Source organism: Pogoniulus pusillus, chromosome 5, assembly GCF_015220805.1.
Source record: "Pogoniulus pusillus isolate bPogPus1 chromosome 5, bPogPus1.pri, whole genome shotgun sequence".
NCBI classification, from domain to species: Eukaryota; Metazoa; Chordata; class Aves; order Piciformes; family Lybiidae; genus Pogoniulus; species Pogoniulus pusillus.
Window position 1 is genome coordinate 16,711,157 of NC_087268.1, and position 18,458 is coordinate 16,729,614.

Consider the following 18,458-nt stretch of genomic DNA (forward strand, 5'->3'; position numbering starts at 1 on the left):
CACCTCCAGGGACAGCAACTCCACCACCTCCCTGGGCAGCCCATTCCAATGCCAATCACTCTCTTTGCCAACAACTTCCTCCTAACATCCAGCCTAGACCTCCCCTGGCACAACTTGAGACTGTGTCCCCTTGTTCTATTGCTTGTTGCCTGGGAGAAGAGACCAACCTCCATAGGGGAGGTGCCCCAGCCCTCTGATCATCCTCATGGTCCTTCTCTAGACACATTCCAGCACATCCAGATCTCTCTTGTAACAGCGGCTCTAGAAATGGACACGGTACTACAGGTAGGGGTCTCACCAGGTTGGAGTGGAGGGGGAGAATCACTTCCCTCAACCTGCTGGCCACACTTCTTTTGACACAGTTGGCATTCTGGGCTGAAGTGAATGGGTTGTGATGAAGGCTGCTGTGCTGAATTCTCACAGCACTGTTTCTTTCTGGCACGCAGATGCGCTACACGAGGAGGGTGTCGGTCTGGCCGGTGGCTTTCGTTGGGGGGCTGCGATACGAGTCCCCAAAAGTGAGCCCAGCAGGGAAGGTGGTGGGCTGGAAAACCGTCTTTGACCCTAACCGACCCTTTGCTATTGACATGGCTGGCTTTGCTATCAGCATCAAGTTGATTTTGGAGAAGCCCCAGGCCAGTTTCAAGCTGGAGGGAGTTAAAGGAGGCTACCAGGAAACCAGTCTGCTGAAGGATCTAGTGACTATGGATGGGCTGGAGCCCAAAGCAGCCAACTGCACAAAGGTAAGGACAAGAGAACTCAAAGATACATTTTACTTGTTGAATCCTGGCTGCTTTTTTCAGCCTCCTGCCATCCTCCACCACCTTCATGGTGCCTGCCCAGTGCTGGCACGTGTCAGTGATGAATGGTGCTGGAACAGTCAGGCAGAGTTTGCCAGACTCTTCATAGATGCAAAGCTCAGAGAACAGTGAGGTACAGTTAGTGCTATGCACTCTTTTAACAAAGAGCCTCTCGTGTACACTTTGTGCCCAGATTGTTTTTTCAGAATCCAGGAGGACTGGCAGAGGATTGAGTCTGGAGTCTCAGTTAAGAATGATCCCTCCTTCTTGTCAGTTTTTCATATGCCTGTGAAGTCTCTTCCAGGTTCAACCCCTTTGAATTACATGGTTCAAACAGCTGTGAGCCACGGGTTGCTGAGGATCCCACCTGCATTGCTCTCAGCGTTTCCATGGCATCCATAGTCCCTGAACTCTTTGTGATTCTCTCTAGGTGTTGGTCTGGCACACAAGAACTGAGAGGCCCACTCTGGTTAATGAAGGCAAGCGTGGATTTACAGACCCCAGAGTAGAGGTGTAAGCAGAGAGCCAGCTCCAGGTGTGAGTACCCTTGTCTTGATTGGTTTGGGCAAGACAACCTCTACTTGTTTTCTTACTGATGTGATTATTTCCTTAAAGACTGCATATATGTTTGTCCAAATAACTCCCTTACTATGCCACTCTTTCCACAAGAATTAGAGCCTCATGTTTACCCACTTATGATCAATATTGCATACTTACTTAGGTCTCCTTGCAGTCCACATGGAACCTTGGCCTGCATACAGAGAGAGAGAAAAGTGGCAGAAAAATCCTGTGGTTTCACTCAGTAATATCAGAAGCCAAATTCCTTGCTCACCATCTCTGCCAGTTTCAAACTCTTTAGTGTCAAAGTTGTCCCACAGTGTGATGGAAAGAGACCACACTCCTCTGAGCCTTGCCACCTCTACTTGCATCTACCGGCAGCTCTTATCCTGCATGAACAACCATGGCATGGGTGCAGCAAGGAAGGGCTGGTGGGACACTTAGACCACCTCAAAACAGGAACCAGCAAAGCAAAACCTACACCAGCTCTCACAGAGTTTGAGGGGTTTAGCACCAACTTTTCCAAAGCTAGGAATGCACAAGGCATGTAGTGCCGTGGTCTAGTTGATTGGACAGGACTGGATGATAGGTTGGACTGGATCATCTTGGAGGTCTCTTTCAACCTGCTTGGTTCTATGACTCTATGATCTGCTGCTGAAGAGAAATAGTAAAGGCACTGGGAAGGCCTTTGTGATCCAGAGCCAGGCACAGCAGCACAATGGGAGATTATGGCCACCAGAATCAAGTGCAGAAATGTATCAGAGATCAGTGTTATGTTCTTGGAAATAAAGTCTGATGAAGAATAGGCTTTAGTGGAGCTACAACCTCCTCTACCAGCTGCCATGTCTCCCGATCCCAGTGTCTGTCCTGGGTAGATTCCTAGCCAAACAATCCCAAAAGAAAAAAGGTATCCAATATGGCTATTGCTGGAATGACTCATATCTGTGGCAGGGATACAGGATGCTGCAAGATTTACTCCTACTTTGGAAGATATGCCAGGGCTGCTTTCAGTCCTGACCCCAATAGACACCTCAGCTCAGCTCAACCAGTGGAAATAAAACTGACAGCTTTCATACAGGCAGTCATGAGCACTTCAGCTTCTGCACTGACCTGCTGTGTGCATTACTAGTAGCTGCATACTGCATTTCCACATCATCTCATCATCTCTGAGTGACAGCTGTACAAAGAGTGCAAAGCAATCCCAGTGCCTGCACACACAGCAACAGAAGGGAGTGACAGATGTCACTTGCCTAAACATAGACACCTGGTGCCACCACAGGGGCCCTGAGGTAGCCTACCTGTCCCTCCTTTAGGGCACAAACATGAACTGCTTACTGTATCTGCCAGCTTTTGATTAATATCTCAGATATCCTAGCAACCCACAAATGATGCTAGATGCTTGTGCTTAGGCAGCAGCCCTCCTTTAACCTGCACCTCTGTTATTGGTTCATTTTACAAACCCACCTATGCAGGGTCTGCAGCAGGCTGAAGCTATGACTGCCCAAAGACAGCTCCTGAGGAGTCAGAATCCAGTTAACTGCTCTGGAGGTACCACTTACTTCATAAAGAATGAGTAGGCTTATAAAAGCTCTGATAGATTAGACCTGCTTCGCCTGCTTGTCAGGGGAGGGACTGATTGCTCCACCGTAGATGCAGAGTGTGGATGTGATGGTTACATGAATGTTCCCTTTATATATCACTGCTTTTGTCCTCATCCTCTTTCCCTGAGTAAACACTAAGCCATCCTCCATAAGAAATGCCACACACCTGCTATGGTTTCTCATGGGAATGGTTCTCCATAAGTAATTTGTTGTGGGGAAAGGGAAACAACTGGCTTGAGAGATGAAGACACTGCCGCTCATTAAGCACCAGGACTTGCACTCTTATCCAGAGTCATCCTCTTTGGTGCTTTCAAGCACAAGCATTGGCTGGGCTGGCTCTGGAGATTCTGAAGGAGCTTTACACTTGCACTAGCAGCAAATCTGACCACAATCTCTTTTGCACCACCATCTGCCATGTAGGACAGCTGCTGTGACCTGCCAAGTGGGCAGGTGGCATCCATTCCAGGGGACACCTGCAAGGTAAATTGCTTGACTAGGCAGTTAAGCAAATTCATTAGATTCCCCCATTAAAGTTTTAAATTGAGGTCTCTGCTAATGACTGCAGTGTTTTGGAGGTCCTTACTATCAAGGCTGCTGAGCTTCAGAACCTTGATACATATGATCTAGATAATCCAGTGCTGAGAATAAAAAGAGCTAAAATTGCTCTCCCAAGGATGTTCTGTTCTCAAGCACAACAGGGAGAGTATTTCTGTCTTTCCCTCATGATGGTTAGTCCTTGTTGAGGATTGGATCAAGCCATTCTAGTTGTTTAACACCTGCAGACATGAGGCAGGCTGACATTGCTTGGCTTGAGATTTGGTGTTCCAGTTGGAACGCTTCCTTGGCACGTGTGCTGACCTGGTGGATTGCCACTGACACAGTGTTAAGGGACCTGCTTACCATGTGAACTGCAAAGGTCAGGCTCAGTGAATACTGCACAAATAGAAGTCATTTTGTGCCACTTGAAGCCCACTGTTATCCTTGTCCATATTCACCCTTAGCCATATTCAGCTGAACCATGGCCATATTTGTGAGTCTGGAGCAGAAACTGTGTAAAACTAGAGCAGATCTCAAAAGCAAAGTAGTAAGAAACATCAGGGGTTTGCTCTTCATGAGAGACAACAAAAACAAAAAGAAGAGGTCAACATTCTTCCCCTGCACTCAGCACTGGTCAGGCCACACCTCGAGTCCTGTGTCCAGTTCTGGGCTCCTCAATTCAAGAGAGATGTTGAGGTGCTGGAAGGTGTCCAGAGAAGGGCAACAAAACTGGTGAGAGGCCTGGAACACAGCCCTGTGAGGAGAGGCTGAGGGAGCTGGGGGTGTTTAGCCTGGAGAAGAGGAGGCTCAGGGCAGACCTCATTGCTGTCTACAACTACCTGAAGGGAGGCTGTAGCCAGGTGGGGGTTGGTCTCTTCTGCCAGGCAAGCAGCAACAGAACAAGGGGACACAGTCTCAAGTTGTGCCGGGGGAGGTCTCAGCTGGATGTGAGGAGGAAGTTGTTGGCAGAGAGAGTGATTGGCATTGGAATGGGCTGCCCAGGGAGGTGGTGGAGTCGCCGTGCCTGGAGGTGTTGAAGCCAAGCCTGGCTGAGGCACTTAGTGCCATGGTCTGGTTGACCATGAGAGTAGTGAGAGCCTGGAATTGGTTGCTCAGGGAGATGGTTGAGGTCCCATGCCTGGAGGTGTTTAAGGCCAGGCTGGATGAGGTTTTGGGCTGCCTGCTCTAGGGTAGGGTGTCCCTGCCCATGGTGAGGGGGTTGGAACTAGATGATCCCTGTGGTCCCTTCCAACCCTGTCTGATTCTATGATTCTATTCTAAGGCAGAGACAGCATATTTGACACACAAGGCTCATACTGGCACTATCAAAACACTCCCATGTGCCCCTTGCCACACAGGTTCCTTAGCCTACATCTTCATCAGTTTTCCATACCTTCAAAACACAGGAGCAGAGACCACAGTGTTTCCTGAGCGAGGAGATAAGAAGCATTAGCGATTGTCACTGGGAGCAGTGTCTGGGGAGCAGTGGAGACAGGCTCCCTTGAGAGATTGCCCCAGCGTGGTGCTGCTGATGTCTAACAAGGAACCAACTCAGGCTGCAGCAGTGTGTGAGAAGCGACCATCTTACCTATATTTTGACTAGTTGTGTTTCTCAGCAGAAGAATGGGTGATACAGGGTACATGTTGTTGGCTTTCTATCTTCTCACAGCTAAGGATTTAATTTCTCTCAGCAAAATATTTCAATTAGCCTCCAACCAGCACAGAGGGTCTCACAGCATGTGTCCCTGCAGACCTTAATGAAACATCCTCAAAGCACAAGCCTTGGCTTCTGAGAGCAGGAGATGGATATTTATTTCACCTTTCTTTGTTGAAGCCCCTCAGGACTCATGTCATGAAAGCTGCCTGCTCTTATTGATACCATCTACTTTCAGGTACCTGAGACAGAAGAGGCTGCTTAGGTTAGAATAGGACTCTAGCTGCCTTCTGATAGGAAAACAACTTTGCCTGCATTTCTTTACAGACAGATGGATCAGGGATCCTCCTGGTCTTTCTTATCAGGAGCTAAAATAATGATTTTATGGGGGAAAAAAAATCATTCAAACCTTTTTTTTCCCCCTAATTCAATAAAAAACTCTCAGGTAGGACTCTGTGGTGCAGATAGAAAAAGCTCTTCAGCCATATCCCAGCTCGATGTTCACAGGATCACAGGATGTTAGGGGTTGGAAGAGACCCAAGGAGATCATCGAGTCCAACCCCCCTGCCAGAGCAGGACAATACTATCTAACACAGATCACAGAGGAACACATCCAGACAGGCCTTGAAAGGCTCCAGAGAAAGAGACCCCACAACCTTCCTGGGGAGCCTGTTCCAGTGCTCTGTGACCCTTACAGTAAAGAAGTTCCTCCTTATGTTGAGGCAGAACCTCTTGTGCTGCAACTTACACCCATTGCTCCTTGTCCTGTCCCAGGGAACAAGTGAGCAATTCCTGTCCCCTTGCTCCTGGCCAGCCTTCAGGTATTTATAAACATTTATCAAATCCCTTCTCAGTCTTCTCTTCTTTAGACTAATCAGCCCCAGGTCCCTCAGCCTCTCCTTATAAGCCATGCCCTCCTGTCCCCTAATCATCCTTGTAGCCCTAGTTGCGTGTAGTGTGGTTGAGGAACTGGTTTACTGACATCTGCCTAGTGTCTGCCTGAACCAGGGGACAGCCTTGTGTCTCCTGCCCTGTTCTACTGGATGTCATATTGACACCTCTATCTCCTTCACAAGTGGTGTTCCCCAGGGGTCAGTTTTGGGATCAGTTCTCTTTAATATTTTTATCAGCAATTTTGATGAGGGGATTGAGTGCACCCTCAGTAAGTTTGCAGATGACACTGCCCACTTAAATTGGGTGGGCACTAAATTGGGTGGGAGTGTTGATCTGCTTGAGGGTAGGAAGGGTCTGCAAAGGGATCTGGACAGGCTGGATCGATGGGCTGAGGTCAATTGTATAAGGTTTAATAAGGCCATATATTGGATCCTGCACTTGGATTGCAACACCCCTGTGAGTGTTCCAGGCTTTAGGCAGAGTGGCTGGAAAACTGCCAAGCTCTTGCCCACAAGACCTGGGTATGCTGATTGACAGGCAACTGGACATGAGCCATCACTATGCCCAGTTATCCAAGAAGGCAAACAGCATCCTGGCCAGTTATCAGGAATACTGTGATAAGCGGGAGAGATTGTGTCCCTGTACTCAGTACTGGTAAGGGCACATCTTGAATACTGGATTCAATTTTGGGGCCCTCACTACAAGAAAGACACTGCAGTGTTGTAAGGGGTCAAAAGAAGGGCAATGAAGGTGGAGCGGGGTCAGGAATCAGGTCTTGTGAGGAGTGGCTGAGGGAACTGAAATTGTTTAGGCTAGGCAAAAGAAGACTGAGGGGAGACCTTCTCACTCTCTAGAGCTCCCTGAAAGGAGGCTGTAATGAGACAGAGGTTGGGCTCTTTTCCCAAGTAAGAAGAGACAGAATAAAGGAAAAGGCCTCAAGTTATGCTAGGGGAGGTTTAGATTGGATGTTAGGAAAATTTTCTTTACTGAAAGAGTGGTCAGGCACTGGAACAGCCTGCCCAGAGAGGTAATGGAGTCACCTTTCTTGGAGGTGTTAAAAAAAATCATGTAGACATGGCACTTAGGGACATGGTTTAATGACCACAGTGGTCCTAGGTAGACAGTTGGACTCAATGATCTTAAAGATCTTTTCAAACCTCAATGATTCTATGTTTTTATGTCTCTTAACCCATCTTATGTTTGTTTTGACAGAGGTAGCAAGCAGAGATCCTGAAGTTTGCCAGCGAACCACAGAAGTTGTGCACCCTGCCTGCTCTGTCCAACCCTCTGCCCAACCCTTTGCTCCACTGCTGAAGGATTATAACCACCCCCAAAAATGTCTCCATGGCAATCAGATCCTGCTGCCTAAAAAGTGGTAACAGGCAGGGACATAGATGAAGTGGCGCCCTGCAAACCTATAGCTCTTCACCTTTACCTTGATGCAAAATATCCTGCTGCCCATCCAGGAAAGCAGTGCTTCTTCTTCCCTGCAGGGTCTGTGTTTCTAACCACTCCTTAAAATTTGTTAGATGTCATCTCTATTCTCAGCTGCACCAGCATAGAAGCTGAAATCCAGGATGGGTGCAGGTGCCTCTGAGGGTTTCTCCTGGCATACCATAAAACCTAAGCTTCAGTACAGCAACTGCAGAGCTGCAGCAGTTCAAGGACAGGAGCTGCTGCAAAGCACAAACGTGGACCTGTTGGCCTGAGGCTGGTATGCTTTCAGAACAACTTTAAAGCAAAGATAGTCTGAAAGAGGCTCTTCCTCTGAAAGATGCACCCAGATATCTCCATGGATCACCCTTCATTGTTGGAGAGGATGCTGAGCTGAAGCATCTCCTTTGGGGTTTGTGAGTTCAGAAAGGCTCTGGCACCTATGCCTCTGCTGACAACTTGAACTGTCTGCGCTTGACATTGTTTAGGAAAATGCCATCCCAGATTCCCAGAGCCCTCTGGATAAAGATCTTCTCCCTCTCAAGCGGACCTGGGAGGTACGGTACCTCAAAGGCTGTGCCTCCATGTCTCCCTGCAGGGACCAGAAAGAAAGGGCAAAGGTGGGTAGACTGAAAAGTGTTGTTCCTAGCCTACAACCCTGCTGCAGCACCATCAGGCACTTCAGTAGCCTCAGATCACATATACAGATTTGCTTCCTAGACCTCCAGAAAGGAAAACAGCTCTCTGAGGTGGAGGTGGGTGAGAAGTGCTCAGAGAAGAGGAACTCTCTGCCTGCACTCATCATCTCCTGTGTGAACATCGAGGAATGTGGAGAGACATCATCAGGAAACATCGTCTTGAGCATGTAGATGATAACTGAAATGGGATATGTGACAAGGTTTTCCAGGAGAACATCGAAAGGCATGTGTGGTGCTGTGAAATGGGAGGTGGTGGTGTCATGTGGAAGGGTTTCCCTTTCCCTCAATAAAACAGGAAGACAGCCAGGTGGAAGGCAGCCCACAAAGCAGGAGGTGGCAAATGAGGATGAAAGGAAGGAGGCACTGGATTAAAAGCACAAGTGTTGGTACCGTGCGTGTGCGTGGGGAGTGGTGTCACTGTGGCTTTTCCAGGAAGATTCCTCAAATGACCCAGAAACCTCTCTGAGCACATCTTGAAAACCATCTTCACTCAGGCCATGAGAAACAAGGCTTTAGGCATTCAAAAACACACTGAGGGGCTCACAGCTGAGGGAAAGTTATGAGCAGTTGAATCATCCCCTGCTCAAAGAATTCTGCGCTGGCAAGAACCTTATTTATTTGTTGATTCATTTATGCTGGGATTCATCTCTGCCTCTTCCTCATTTCATCTTGGTTTTTAGCTTAGATGACCTGACATGTTCATGAAGAAGGAGTATTCTCCCCCCTCGTCCCAGAATTGTAGAGCCTGGTGTTCACTGCTCAATGTCGTATGTTCTGTGCTCCCTGAGGTTTCCTCACAATGGTGTCTTAAACTGGCAAAAGAATCACAATCTCAGCAAGGAGGGGAACAGAGCAAAGAGAATTACAGTTCCTTACCAAAGAGATGTGGGTGGCACTACATTTCTGGCTCCTGAGCAAACAGAGGTAAAAACATGTGCAAAGGAGTGCCTCACTCAACGGATAGTCCCCATGGGACCTTGAGAAGCCTCCATGAAAGGTGCGCTTTGAAGGGTATCTGAGAGAGGAAGGCAGTCCTCAAACAGGGAACAAACAGCTGCACATCCCGCTATAGGAGTCAGTCCTCAAATGGGGAATGAACAACTGCACATCCTGCTATAGGAGGGAGGCTAAAATACAGGAGGGGACAAAGAGGATGAGATGCCTCCTGTCAGTGACAGTTGCAGGAGAGAGCGAGGATCAGGCAGCTAACAGAGAAACAGAGACTGTGTTCAGTAGGGCTTAGGCTAGGGTCTTCCTATGTGAGCACACCCTGCCAGCTATCTCAGCATGAAGAAATACTGAAAGGGCTGTGAAAACCTAGGAAGGTCCTTGAAGAGGAAAGGTCTGGCATACCAGCACTAGATAGCATGAAGGAGGCCTGGTGTCTGCAAAACACTTCTTATTCTCCATTTGTCAGAGCATGGTGTCCAGGTCATGCACTCCAGTGGACATTGCCAACCCATCCTACAACCAGATAAGCAGGCTCAATGCTTCCACCCAGCACTCAAGCAAAATTAAGGCCCTTTGCTCATGGTTTTGAGGGAATAAAGGAGTTGATCTTTGATCCTCCATTTTCTCCTCTGAGATGGGCTGGGTTTCTGCCCATATGAACAGGAGAGAATATGGAGTTAAATTCCCTGGTCTTTAATCTTGTACACGTCCTACATTGGGGTTTTGGCACTGACAGTGAATGTTTGTACTAAGGATCTATTCCCATTGCAAAAGATACGCCCACACACATGTTTCTTGAAGGTTGTTCTTTTGACATCCCTACAAGAAAGCCAAACGACTATTCCTGCCTTTCCCACTGCAGATCTGGATTCCTCTGATGCACATTATGCTACCAGCTCAGTGCCAGTCAGACCAGCCCCATCACACCATCTCTGCTCTTTCCCCAGCCTAGCCCTGTGGTGGAGAGTTTCTATGAATCAAGAAATTCTGTCAGTCACTAAACTGTGCAGGTCCAAGACCTTGTATGGACAGTGTGGGTGTACACAGCCAATATTCCAGGCTAGCAGGCATTTGGACTGGTTCAGCACCAGTACTCTCATCCTGTAGAGCAGCTTAAGGACGGCAAGGAGTGCAGCTGGCCAAGGCGCATCAACCAAGGGTAGCTGAGTAACAGACACCACCACTTAAGAAACCTGTTTGTTAGTAGAACACAGCTAGAGAGTCCAGGGGTGGAGCAGCAGTCAGCAGCTACAGGCTTCAGGGAATGGGAACACAATGAAGAAGGGAAGCTGCAAGCCAAGCCTCAAGTATTTAGAAGAGGCATCCCAGCACCTGGTTTTTACTAGCATATTAGTATCTGATATTACTGTTCTCTCAGATTCATCCAGTTCACCAACCACTGAATATTACTAACATTTCCTGTTGCAGAAAATCCCATTGACAAAGGAAAGGGAACATCAAGAAAGTACTTTTTAATGGTTATTTATTTCTATTGAATGGTACTAGAGCGTTACTATTAAATATGATGTGAATAGTACAATCCTGCACCATCCTTTTGTCTCCTCCTTTCCCAGGGAAACACAGTGGACTCCCTAATGAAGAAGGCAGCCCTTTCAGTTGGCCTCTTTTCAAGGGTACTCACTTCAGTCTTCACGTGCATCTTTACAAGGGCTTATAGCAATGGGACAAGAGGGAATGGATATAAGCTTGAGAAGGGTACATTTAGACTAGATATCAGAAAGAAATTCTTTACAGGAAGGGTGGTGACACACTGGAACAAGTTGCCCAGGTAGGTTGTGGATGCTTCCTCCCTGGAGCAGTTCAAGGCCAGCTTGCATGAGGCCTTGAGCAAGTTGGTCTAGTGCATAGCATCCCTGCCAGTGCCAGGTGTGCTGGAACTACCTCATCTACAGAGCACTGGAACAGGCTTCCCAGAGAGACTGTGGAGTCTCCTTACCTGAAGACTTTCAGGGCCTGTCTGGATGTGTTCCTCTGTGATCTGTGTTAGATAGTATTGCCCTGCTCTGGCAGGGAGGACTGGACTCAATGACCTCCTTGGGTCCCTTCCAACCCCTAACATCCTGTGAGCCTGTGAATCTGATCCAAATGCTACAAGACAAATTCAACCTGGGGCTGTTTAGTCTTGAAAAGAGAAGACTGAGAGGAGATCTTATTAATGTTAACAAATATTTGAAGGGTGAGTGTCAAGAAGAAGGTGCTAGTCTCTTTTCAGTGGTATCCTGTGACAGGACAAGAAGCAATGGATACAAACTGGAACACAGGATGTTACCTGTCTCTACTGTAAAGGTGCAAGACCACTGGAACAAGTTGCTCCTTCTCTGGGAGACTTTCTTAGAATCATAGAATCAATCAGGTTGGAAGAGACCTCCAAGACCATCCAGTCCAACCTAGCACCCAGCCCTGGCCAATCAACTAGACCACGTCACTAAGTGCCTCAGCCAGGCTTTGCTTCAACACCTCCAGGGGCATTCCAAGACCCATCTGGGTGTGTTCCAGTGTGACTTGTCCTAGGTTATCCTGCCTTGGCCTCCAGAGGTCTCCAGAGATCTCTTCCAACCCCTAACATTCTATTCAAAAGATTTCAAGTCACTGAGACTGGTACCTGGATTTTGGAGATAAAGCAGAGACAGAAGAACATAGGAGAATCTAGCCTAAACTCCATAATCTCAAGACATCTCTAGATGACATGGTGACCATCTCTACTGAGATTGCTCTGCAAAGGTGCTGCCCACAACTCAATGCTTCTGCCAGTCCCTGTAAGCTACAAGCCACTGGGGAAAAAAAACAAACTATGAATTCTCCTTGGGGCATGAGATGTCAGTACATTAGGATCAGGTAGGGAAACAGCTCGTGGTTCTTCCTTCTCACTGGAGGAAAATGTGTGGGCCTATTTGACAAGAGCCCACTGTTGGGTAATTGACAGGCCTTGGAGACACTAGCAGACCTAAGTTCTTGTTCTAGTGCTCTCAGTGATTTACTCTGTCATTTGACCAAGGCACACAAGATCAGCCACCTGGGTTGTTGGGTTTTTTTTACTACAAGGGACTCATTTCTCAGAAACATGGAAGCACCTTTAAGAGTCTTTTGAGGAAGCATTGCTAAAAGTTTAGCCTACAGAGTACAAGATAAATCCATACCCATGCAATAAAAAAATCACATTCACAAAGGTGTTGCTTAAAGAATAATGTGATGCCTGCAAGCCAAGATCTTGCAAAAGGCTGTGAAAGACCTGCTGTAGCCAAAATTACCTGAAACATCTCCCCCAGTAGAAAACATAGTCATACCCCAAAAAAAGGGGGGGACAGTCCTTCTCGGCTGTAGTTGCTGAAAGCCTCTGCAATGTCTGTACAAAGAAGAATTGCAGAATCACAAGAGTTGGAAGGGATCCCTGGAGAGCAGGTTCACCTAGAGTAGGTTGCATAGGATAATGCTATCTTCCTCTTCCTGTGATAGAAACCTTGGCAACTGGGAGGCTGGTGGATAAGACTTGCTCACCAGTACTGCATGAGTGCCCTGCTTAGTATCACTCTATTATACCAGTGCAACCCTCCTCCCTTTCTTGGGCCCTGCATTTTCAAGGCCAATCTTCCCAGCCACTTTGCTGCATTATCAACAGGGATCTAGGGCAGGCCCCAAGAGACAAAGCACAGAGAAGGGGAAAGAGAAAGCAAGAATGAATCTTATTAAATGGAGCGAGGTACTTCTCTGTCTCTCATCATGTTTGGGGCTGATTGGAGGTGAAATTACAGCTGGAGAGAGCGAAAGCCCCCTCCCCTGGGACAACCTAGAGGCTCTCTCACAAACTTAATTTCAAGCTCTGCTGAAGATGGTGTTTGTCTTTTTTTTCTTCTTCTTCTCTTGTATGCATTCAATTTAATTTCTCAGGCAGACATGTGAAAATGAGAAAGGCAGACCTTTGACCGTGAAGGCAGCCCAGCGTTGGCTTCTCTCAAATCCAACCTCACTTTGTTTTTAACCTCCCCACTTTCCTCAAATTTGTGTGCAGGTGTTGATAAAGTGCCCACCACCTCCCTTCTGTACTTCAGTGGAGACATCTTCTTTTTTCCCTTTTTTTTTCTTTTGCATTTGATTCATTTTTAATTCAAAACACAGCCTGGTTTTCCACAGCTCTGTTTAAAACAGGAGCACTGTGACCTTGGAAAGGCTCAGACATGCTGGCACCACAAAGTTCTGATCTGTACTCTGCTCTCCAGTCCTTGCCTGTTCACTCTCTCGTGAGAAAAAGGTTTGTAGTGGTTTTGGATCCACCTGTTTCAGTGACAGTGGCTCAAAGGGAAGGAGAGGGTCTGCATGCAGCTTTGAAGGGCTCCTGAGGGAGACAGTCCTGGAGACACTCTCACCCCACACAGAAACATGTGCCATTAAGCTCCTCTGCAGACAGCTGATCTAGGCAGTTGTATGTTGTGGTGGGTAGGTTCAGACTGGATGTGAGGAGGAAGTTGTTGAGCATGAGAGTGGTGAGAGGCTGGAATGGGTTTCCCAGGGAGGTGGTTGAGGCCCCATCCCTGGAGATGTTTAAGGCCAGGCTGGATGAGGCTGTGGGCAGCCTGCTCTAGGGTAGGGTGTTCCCTGCCCATGGCAGGGGGGTTGGAATTAGATGATCCTTGTGGTCCCCTTGAACCCTGACTGATTCTATGATTCCATGTTAGTTTTTCAGTCTATGTAGCATGTACACACACAGGGGAAAATATAGCTTGGGGAAAGTTGCTGCCTTTCCAGCTGACCTGCTGCTTCTGCCTAGAAACCAACAAAAGGTGACAAGTTTTACAACTAAGCTTTGAGTATAAGGATGTTAGGAGAGCCACTGGAGCTGGACAGTTCACATGGGCTTCAGCTTCTCCATCTCCAAGATAGATGGAGGCAGACAGACCTTGCCTAAGTTGTTCCTACATCACAATTTCTTACTGTGACCCAAGGGAGGATTGCAAACAAAGCATGAAGCACAGAGCAGTACCAGGCTCTAAAACAATTGGTGTCTGCAACCCTAGGTCATACCATGAAAAGCTTGGTTCCTCTGTTTGTTTCATGGTTGATGCAGAGATTAATTCTTTCCTGTCCATGAGATTTTACTTCTTGGACCTTCCAGTCATTGTTGCTTTGTTTTATGGAAGGGAGGACAAGCAGGGTGGGTTTGCCATGGTCATGGGGTGAATAGTAGTACAGGGAGAACATAAATGGTAGAAGCTCACAGCAGCATGCAGGAACAGAAACTTTTGCAGCAGGAGCTCTGGGTGGGTTTCAACAAAGCAAGACTTTGCCTAGGCAAAAGAAATGCTAAGTCTATTTTGCATTCCAGAAAACAATTAAGTTAATATTAAATGGGACATTTTGCATCCAGGCTTTAAGCAGACCACTTGAACTGAATAATGGGTTGGTCTGTGCAGCAGAATGACTGAGCTGAAGTTTCTTATAGATGTGTCCTCTACATCTTAGTCCAGTTCTGAAGTGAGAGTATTCCAAGCTTCCCAAGTAAATACAATCATATAATCATTTTAGTTGGGAAGAACCTTTAAGATCATCAAGTCCAACCATTACCTAACTCTTCTGAGTCTGGTGCTAAACCATAACCCTTAGAACCACATCTCTGCATCTTTGAAACACCCGCAGGGATGGGGATTCAGCTACCTCCCTGAGGAGCCTGTTCCAGCACTTCAGGATCCTTTCAGTGAAAAGGTTTCTTCTAACATCTGATCTAAACCTCCTCTGGTGCAGAATCACAGAATGTTAGGAGCTGGAAGGGACCTTGAAATATCATCTAGCCCAACCTCCCTGCCAGAGCAGGATCATCTATCACACAGGAACACATCCAGGCAGGTTTGGAATGTCTCCAGAGGAGAAGACTGTCTCTGGGCAGCCTGCTCCAGTGCTCTGTCACTATCACAGTGAAAAATATTTTCCTTGTGTTTACTTGGAACCTCTTCTGTTCCAGCTTGTGTCTGCTGCTGCTTGTCCTATCCTTGGATATCACTAGGAAGAGCCTGGCTCTGTCCTCCTGACACCCACCCATCACACGATTATAAACATTAATGAAGTCATCCCTCAGTCTCCTCTTCGAGCAAAAGAGCCCCAGCTGCCTCAGCTTTTCATTGTAAAGGAGATCTTCCATTCCCTTAATCACCTTTGTGGCTCTGTGCTGGACTCTCTCAAGCAGGTCCCTGCCCTGCTTGAACTGAGGGGTGTAGAACTGGACACTATGTTCCGGATGCAGCCTCAGGAGGGCAGAGTAGAGCAGGAGGAGAACCTCTCTTGATCTACTAACCACATTCCTTCTAATACACCCGAGGATGCCATTGACCTTCTTGGCCACAAGGGAACATTGCTGGCTCATGGTCATCCTTCTGTCCACCAAGACTTCCAGCTCCTTTTCCTCTACACTGCTCTCCAGCAGGTCAGTCCCCAACCTATACAGGTCCATGGGGTTGCTCTTTCCGAGATGCAAGACTGCACTTGCCATTGTTGTATTCCATTCAATTTCTCCCCATCCAACTCTGCAGCCTGTCCAGGTCCTGCTGAATGGCAGCACATCCCTCAGGTGTGGCAGCCACCCCTCCCACCTTTGTGTTATCGGCAAACTTGCTGACAGTGCACTCTGAGCCCTCATCCAGGTTGTTGATTAATATATTCAGTAGTACTGTACCAACTCCTGAGGGACTCTACAAGCTACAGGCCTCCAACTAGACTCTGTCCCATTGACCACAACTCTCTGAGTTCTTCCCTCACTCAGTTGGCTCACTACCCAACCATCGGGACTGTACTTCCTCAGTTTAGCTGTAAGGATGATGTGGGAGACAGTGTCAAACGCGTTGCTGAGATCAAGATAAACCACATCCATTGCTCTACCATCGTCTACCATGCCTCTGTAATTGTCACCAGACCAGAATCCCTCGATGGCACTTAGATTTCTAACTTCTCCTGTTTGTTCCCTATGCTGCATGTGTTGGAGTGCAGCCACTTCATGGAGCCAGCTGAGCATGCTGATCCCACCACAGGGGGGTGGGAGGCCTTCTGGCTGTCATTAATACTAGAAGACTGTCCCGCTGGTGCAAACACAGCTACCACCCCTCCCCCCTTCAAATCTGTGAATGAGCCTTGCTAATTCTTGTCCTAGGACTCTTTTGCCTCTGCCAAATGAGCCTTTCCTGCTTATTATCAACATGGTAGTGTCTTATATAATCAGACATGATCAAAGAACCCAAATCTCTGCCTGCAGCACCACCCTATGAGCCAGGTATTTACAGAATGTATCTTTCTATTCCATCCCGTGTCATCACTTGCATCTGGAAGGAGGGAAGAGAAAATATCTTGCATCCCAGAGCCTTTCACCAACTGTCCCAAGGCCTTGAACTCTCTTCATTCCTCTCAAGCTATAGGGTAGCTTCCTCCTCACCTGTCTGGAATCATAGAATCAAGCAGGTTGGAGGAGACCTCCACTATCATCCAGTCCAACCTAGCACCCAGCCCTATACAGTCAACTAGACCATGGCACTAAGTCCCTCAGCCAGGCTGTGCTTCAACACCTCCAGGCACGGCAACTCCACCACCTCCCTGGGCAGCCCATTTCAATGCCAATCACTTTCTCTGCCAACAACTTCCTCCTAAAATCCAGCCTAGACCTCCCCTGCCACAACTTGAGTATGTGTCCCCTTGTTCTCTTGCTGCTTGCCTGGCAGAAGAGACCAACCCCCACCTGGCTACAGCCTCCCTTCAGGTAGTTGCAGACAGCAATGAGGTCACCCCTGAGCCTCCTCTTCTCCAGGCTAAACAACGCTGGCTGGAAGATCAGTTGTAGGTAACAGCCTGACAAACACACAGATTTCCTAGTGATAATCCTGAGACAGGCTCCAGAAAAAAATACAGACTTCCCTATGATGAGGGTCAACCCAGCATATTGGACCCTCTGTTCCTTTTAGGAGCAAATCAGCAACTACAATTCTTCCCTTCTTCCTTGTGGAAGGGGTTGTTGCATGGCTGGAAGGCCTATCTGACCACTGAGCTCTGCTACTCTGCTGAGGGTAATCTCAGTGGATTCCATTCAGAGGCTGATCTCTGCAATATGACCAAGAGATGCCAACTCAAGGCAATTTGCAATCATCTCACCACTAAGGAAAAAGAGATTGACATCACTGGGGCTGCTTAGCCTGGGGAAGAGGAGGCTCAGGGCAGACCTCCTTGCTGTCTGCAACTACCTGAAGGGAGGTTGTAGCCAGGTGGGGTTGGTCTCTTCTGCCAGGCAAGCAGCAAGAGAACAAGGGGACACAGTCTCAAGTTGTGGCAGGGGAGGTCTTGGCTGAATGTTAGGAGGAAGTTGTTGGCAGAGAGAGTGATTGGCATTGGAATGGGCTGCCCAGGGAGGTGGTGGATTTGCTGTCCCTGGAGGTGTTGAAGCAAAGCCTGGCTGAGGCACTTAGTGCCATGATCTAGTTGCTTGGCCAGGGCTGGGTGCCAGGTTGGAGTGCATGATGTTGAAGGTCTCTTCCAACCTGGGTGATTCTATTATTCTAGTTGTAGATTCTGTTTTCTCCAGGCTGAACAACCCAAATTCCCTCAGCTGTTCTTCCTAAGACCTGTTCTCCAGACTTTTCACCAGCGTTGCTGCCTGTCTGCAGTTCACTCCCCCATCTTCTTCCCATGCCACCCTGAATGGAGAAATGTAATATTAGTAACACTTCTTTTTCTCTCCCCAATTTAAGTGAAAATAGGAAACAATATATATTAAGAATCCATTCCAAGAGCATGCAGACAGACTGACACTATCACAGTATCACAGTATCATCAGGGTTGTAAGAGACCTCACAGATCATCAAGTCCAACCCTTTACCACAGAGCTCAAGGCCAGACCATGGCACCAAGTGCCACATCCAATCCTGCCTTGAACAGCCCCAGGGACGGCGACTCCACCACCTCCCCGGGCAGCCCATTCCAGTGTCCAATGACTCTCTCAGTGAAGAACTTTCTCCTCACCTCAAGCCTAAATCTCCCCTGGCACAGCCTGAGGCTGTGTCCTCTCGTTCTGGCGCTGGCCACCTGAGAGAAGAGAGCAACCTCCTCCTGGCCACAACCACCCCTCAGGTAGTTGTAGACAGCAATAAGGTCTCCCCTGAGCCTCCTCTTCTCTTCTAAGCCCCATTGTGTTAAGCAATCAGCTGGGAAAGAGCGCAGCAAAAGGCAAAGTTCTGACTGCCAGCGAGCCCACGACAGGAGGCTCCTCGCTGCAGAGGCTGCAGAATGCAGGCAGAAAGCAGCACATGCACTTCAGAATCACACAACAGCGAAGGGTGGAAAGGACCTT

At 47.9% G+C, this 18,458-nt stretch overlaps 1 protein-coding gene across 3 annotated transcripts in view; it reads left to right on the forward strand.

The window, feature by feature from the left end:
* LOC135175337 (galactosylgalactosylxylosylprotein 3-beta-glucuronosyltransferase 1-like) overlaps nucleotides 1-10,667 on the forward strand; it is a 46,418-nt gene extending 35,751 nt beyond the window's left edge. For all 3 annotated transcript variants that reach the window (XM_064143339.1, XM_064143337.1, XM_064143338.1), the window contains exons 4-6: nucleotides 447-743; nucleotides 1,231-1,337; nucleotides 7,257-10,667. In XM_064143339.1, coding sequence (XP_063999409.1) covers nucleotides 447-743; nucleotides 1,231-1,317 — 384 coding nt within the window. In that variant the 3' untranslated portion in view covers nucleotides 1,318-1,337; nucleotides 7,257-10,667. The remainder of the gene's footprint in view (nucleotides 1-446; nucleotides 744-1,230; nucleotides 1,338-7,256) is intronic.
* Nucleotides 10,668-18,458: the final 7,791 nt, after the last annotated feature.